General features: G+C 54.6%; 1 protein-coding gene across 1 annotated transcript in view; it reads right to left on the bottom strand.

The window, feature by feature from the left end:
• Positions 1 to 48: 48 nt before the first annotated feature.
• Positions 49 to 5,000, bottom strand: part of LOC144669351 (synaptogyrin-1-like) — a 17,737-nt gene continuing 12,785 nt past the window's right edge. Inside the window, exons 2-3 of the mRNA XM_078531714.1 lie at positions 4,874 to 4,996; positions 49 to 619 (exon numbers count right to left, since the gene is read on the bottom strand). Of these exons, the coding sequence (XP_078387840.1) occupies positions 404 to 619; positions 4,874 to 4,996 (339 nt within the window). The 3' untranslated portion in view covers positions 49 to 403. The remainder of the gene's footprint in view (positions 620 to 4,873; positions 4,997 to 5,000) is intronic.

The raw sequence follows: 5,000 nt of genomic DNA, 5'->3' as shown, positions 1-5,000 counted from the left end.
ATCGGGAGAGGAGACGAGCTTTAAGTGACCAACCGCCTTCACAAGTCGATAAATAAACCTTTAATTAAAATAAATATATACATATATATACCATTGCATCAAAAATGACCTGTACTCAACTGATCCGGGTCTTAGAGAACAGACGACTAAGAAATCAGGTATTTTATGTCCACTTTGAGGATCTGCAGGAGTTACAAAGTGAGGCTCAAACTGAAGGATATTAAACTCTGACCCAAGGACAATGTAACTTCAAACAAAGTGATGATGCACACTTCTGGTTTGTCAGAGTTTTCTCTTGTTTAAACCAAGGGTTGCCCAGTAAAATGTGTAAAGATTCTCTGCGAGGGATTCTCATTTCTGTTTTACTCTTGCCTGGCTGTCAGTTTGCTCACCCTCAGAGTGCTCAGTAGTCCTGTGTCTGATATCCCTCCGAGCTGCTTGTGTAGGCGCCTGTCGAGAGGGGTTGCTGGTAAGACCCTGGGACTTCCATTTCGTCCCCGGAGATGTACGGGGTGTAAGGGGCTGAGGTGTCCTGGCTTGGATCCGTGTACTCCTGCGAGAAAAGGGCAGAGTCGGCCCCCAGACGGTACCTCTGGTATCCCAGGAACGCCTGAGCAGCCTTTCAATGGAGACAGAGGGGGACAGAACGAGAGGGGGGGGGGGCAGCCGCGAGGGAGAATCACAGACAGACGCAGAGAACAGAGGCAAAGGGAGACAGTGGAGGGGAGGAAGAGAGAGAGAGAGAGGGGGGGGGGGGACCCAGCGAGGAAAGGAAGGAGTAGGGGAAACACAGAGAGAGAGAGAGAGAGAGAGAGAGAGAGAGAAAAGGGGGAACCACAGAGAGAGAGGGGGGAACCACAGAGAGAGAGGGGGGAACCACAGAGAGAGAGGGGGGAACCACAGAGAGAGAGGGGGGAACCACAGAGAGAGAGGGGGGAACCACAGAGAGAGAGGGGGGAACCACAGAGAGAGAGGGGGGAACCACAGAGAAAGGGGGGGGAACCACAGAGAGAAGGGGGAACCACAGAGAGAGAGGGGGGAACCACAGAGAGAGAGGGGGGAACCACAGAGAGAGGGGGGGGGGAACCACAGAGAGAGGGGGGGGGGAACCACAGAGAGAGTGGGGGGAACCACAGAGAGAGAGGGGGGGGAACCACAGAGAGAGAGGGAGGGGACAGGAAAACAGACAAGAGATGGAACAAAGGGAGGACACAGCGGTTAGTGTTGTTAACATGCGGAATGTTAAAAAATGACCTTCTGAAAGCACATTATGGGTTAGATCAAAGTTTACATGGTTAACACATTAGGTGTCAGTTTTAAAGGTGTTTAATGTGTGCAGTGCGACAAATCCAAGCTGTAAATTGTTCTGCATCTCTGCAGATAAATGACACACACAGGCAGACATAGAAAATAGAAATTGTCACGGACTCTGTCAGCTGAGCTGAGGAGATTAACCCACTTCTTAACGAGCAAGAGCCTTTGCCAGACATCAATTCAATTCTAAAACATGAAAATTTAGGATCTACAGATTCCAGTCCCCTGCTCAGCAGTAAACAATGGAAAAATTGTGGGGATGGAGGGAAGATTGAAAGCTAATATACAACCAGTAGTTTGGATCTGTGCAAAGGAGCTGATGTAAAACCATCATCCAGGTGTCAGGTGAAGGCTATTCACTGGAATGGAGACAGTGACGAAGATAAATAATTCGTGCCAAGGGGAGAGGGCGTGTCGGGGGGTGAAGGGGGAGAGGGCGTGTCGGGGGGTGAAGGGGGAGAGGGCGTGTCGGGGGGGTGAAGGGGGAGAGGGCGTGTCGGGGGGTGAAGGGGGAGAGGGCGTGTCGGGGGGTGAAGGAGGAGAGGGCGTGTCGGGGGGTGAAGGAGGAGAGGGCGTGTCGGGGGGTGAAGGGGGAGAGGGCGTGTCGGGGGGTGAAGGGGGAGAGGGCGTGTCGGGGGGTGAAGGGGGAGAGGGCGTGTCGGGGGGTGAAGGGGGAGAGGGCGTGTCGGGGGGTGAAGGGGGAGAGGGCGTGTCGGGGGGTGAAGGGGGAGAGGGCGTGTCGGGGGGTGAAGGGGGAGAGGGCGTGTCGGGGGGTGAAGGGGGAGAGGGCGTGTCGGGGGGTGAAGGGGGAGAGGGCGTGTCGGGGGGTGAAGGGGGAGAGGGCGTGTCGGGGGGTGAAGGGGGAGAGGGCGTGTCGGGGGGTGAAGGGGGAGAGGGCGTGTCGGGGGGTGAAGGGGGAAAGGGCGTGTCGGGGGGTGAAGGGGGAAAGGGCGTGTCGGGGGGTGAAGGGGGAGAGGGCGTGTCGGGGGGTGAAGGGGGAGAGGGCGTGTCGGGGGGTGAAGGGGGAGAGGGCGTGTCGGGGGGGTGAAGGGGGAGAGGGCGTGTCGGGGGGTGAAGGGGGAAAGGGCGTGTCGGGGGGTGAAGGGGGAGAGGGCGTGTCGGGGGGGTGAAGGGGGAGAGGGCGTGTCAGGGGGCTGAAAGGGGACAGGGCAGGGTCAGGGGTTGAAGGGGGAGAGGGCGGGTTATGGGGTGAAGGGGGAGAAGGCGGGTCAAGGGGTGAAGGTGAGAGGGCAGATCCGGGGGGGGGGGTGAAAGGGGACAGGGCAGGTCACGGAGTGAAGGAGGACAGAGGGGGTCAGGGGGTGAAGGGGGACGGGGGTGGTGAAGGGGGACAGAGGGGGTCAGGGGTGGTGGGAGACGCTAACTGTGTTTGGGGGGAGTTGCTCTCCCACTCCTCACTCTGCTCTATGCAGCTGAGAAAGCAGAAAAGGGATGGAATTCCTCTCTGCTGGAGTCAGTAAATGGATGGGGAGTCATCGACTGCTTCCTGTTCACAGAAATAAAGTAACTTTGAACTGAAATGATGATATGTGTTAAATAAAGTCAGTTACAACACAGAGTGTTTGGGGGGCAGTGGGGGTGCAGGCGACAGTGGGCTAGATGCAGCAGCAGAAAATGTGGGATTGGTGACGAGACAGGAATACAACAGTGAGCTGATTCTGAGGGTTCCTGAGCATCTTTGACATCACACATACTGACTGACAGTCAACGCCCTGCCAGAGAGAGACAGGGATCGAGAGGGGTTGATCACAGAGCTGCACCTGCTGATCTCTACAGGTGAGAAAATCCTTTCTCCCTTGTTAATCAGATTAGTCGCCACAATCAAGAGTTACAGCAGCAGGAGACAAAGCTGCTCAGGCAAGCCAGATAGTCTAACAGCTCATGTGGTGTTCAGCCCCTGCCCCAAAGAGACTGAGTGTTTGAAAGCTGTGCAGGATGGTGCAGTTAAGCGAGAGGAGGGGTTGACTGTGTTGGGAACAATTTATTGTATTCCTCTGTGAAGGTGATGTCCTTTAATCGATCCATGGCAAAGAGGACCAAATAACCCTGGAAAAGGAAGGTGTGGGAATTGGGTGAAACACGCAGGAGGTATCGGAGATTAGGGAGGTCAGATTTACACACAGGCTACATGTCTTGACACATGTAGGGTTAACACAGGAGCTGGAAAATATCAAACCGTCAGAATAAGCATTCTCTGCTTACTGTGTCTTGGTGCACACCAAGAATTGGATGACAAGATGTCATTATTTATTTGCAATCCTCCCGCTCCTCCGGAGCTGCTGAATCCATTGACTGCCACCCAGCACCTGAGATGTGAAGGCAGACGGGGAACCTTTATGGGATATTTGACTGCAAGGGCCATCACACCCCAGCCCAATCCTGCCAGGCCTCCCAGCATGCAGAAGTTTTTCCCGATGTCATTACGGAATGGTGAGCAGGACACTGTCCCATTAAACACTCCCAGGGCAGGTACAGCATGGGTTAGATACAGAGTAAAGCTCCGTCTACACTGTCCCCATCAAACACTCCCAGGACAGGTACAGCATGGGTTAGATACAGAGTAAAGCTCCGTCTACACTGTCCCCATCAAACAATCCCAGGACAGGGACAGCACGGGGTTAGATACAGAGTAAAGCTCCCTCTACACTGTCACCATCAAACACTCCCAGGGCAGGTACAGCACGGGGTTAGATACAGAGTAAAGCTCCCTCTACACTGTCCCCATCAAACACTCCCAGGACAGGCACAGCACAGAGTTAGATACAGAGTAAATCTCCCTCTACACTGTCCCCATCAAACACTCCCAGGACAGGTACAGCACGGGGTTAGATACAGAGTAAAGCTCCCTCTACACTGTCCCCATCAAACACTCCCAGGACAGGTACAGCACGGGGTTAGATACAGAGTAAAGCTCCCTCTACACTGTCCCCATCAAACACTCCCAGGACAGGTACAGCACGGGATTAGATACAGAGTAAAGCTCCCTCTACACCGGCCCCATCAAACACTCCCAGGACAGGTACAGCACGGGGTTAGATACAGAGGAAGCCCCCTCTCTGCAAAGTATCTCACTCCCCAGGTTCAGATACCGCGCCGCCCCCACCCTGTGCCACTTCCAACATGGTCCAGGAGTGAGATTACTGGGTGATTCTGTGGTGCTCAGTTTGGTAATTGAAGCCCAAAAAGTTGGAGCTCCAACTCCAACGCTTGCTGGAATTTAGGAAGGTTGGCCGTAAGGCCTTACAAAATCCCCGCCAAGCGCAGAATTAGGGCTAGTTTTCTTCATTGGGTCTCTACCAAATAGGGACTGAATGAAGACTGGGCCCCAAAGTCTAGTCCAAGCCTCGAAGTTCAACGGACAAGGGATGGTCAACCCTCTGGGTTCGGATTTGACCCCAGGTCAAGGGACAGGGTGGGGGAGGGGGTGTGGGGAGCCGGGAACGGGAGTGAAGGGAACAGCGTCAAACCCACTCCGCTATCGCTCTGTTCCTCCTGCCAGAGTGCAGGAGAGTGAAACCAGAATCTATCAGCGACTTACCCAGGTGAAGATCGAGAAGAAGGAGAAGGTGATGGCAGCTCGAGCTGCATCTGCTCCTTCCTTTAATGGGTCGTCCACCTCCAGGTCCGTAGCTTGCCACTGGTTGGTCAGGAAACAGAATCCCACA

This window comes from Cetorhinus maximus, chromosome 29 (assembly GCF_964194155.1).
Source record: "Cetorhinus maximus chromosome 29, sCetMax3.hap1.1, whole genome shotgun sequence".
In the NCBI taxonomy this organism is placed as follows: domain Eukaryota; kingdom Metazoa; phylum Chordata; class Chondrichthyes; order Lamniformes; family Cetorhinidae; genus Cetorhinus; species Cetorhinus maximus.
Note: the sequence above shows the minus strand (reverse complement) of the source record. Positions and strands in the feature narration are given on the sequence as shown.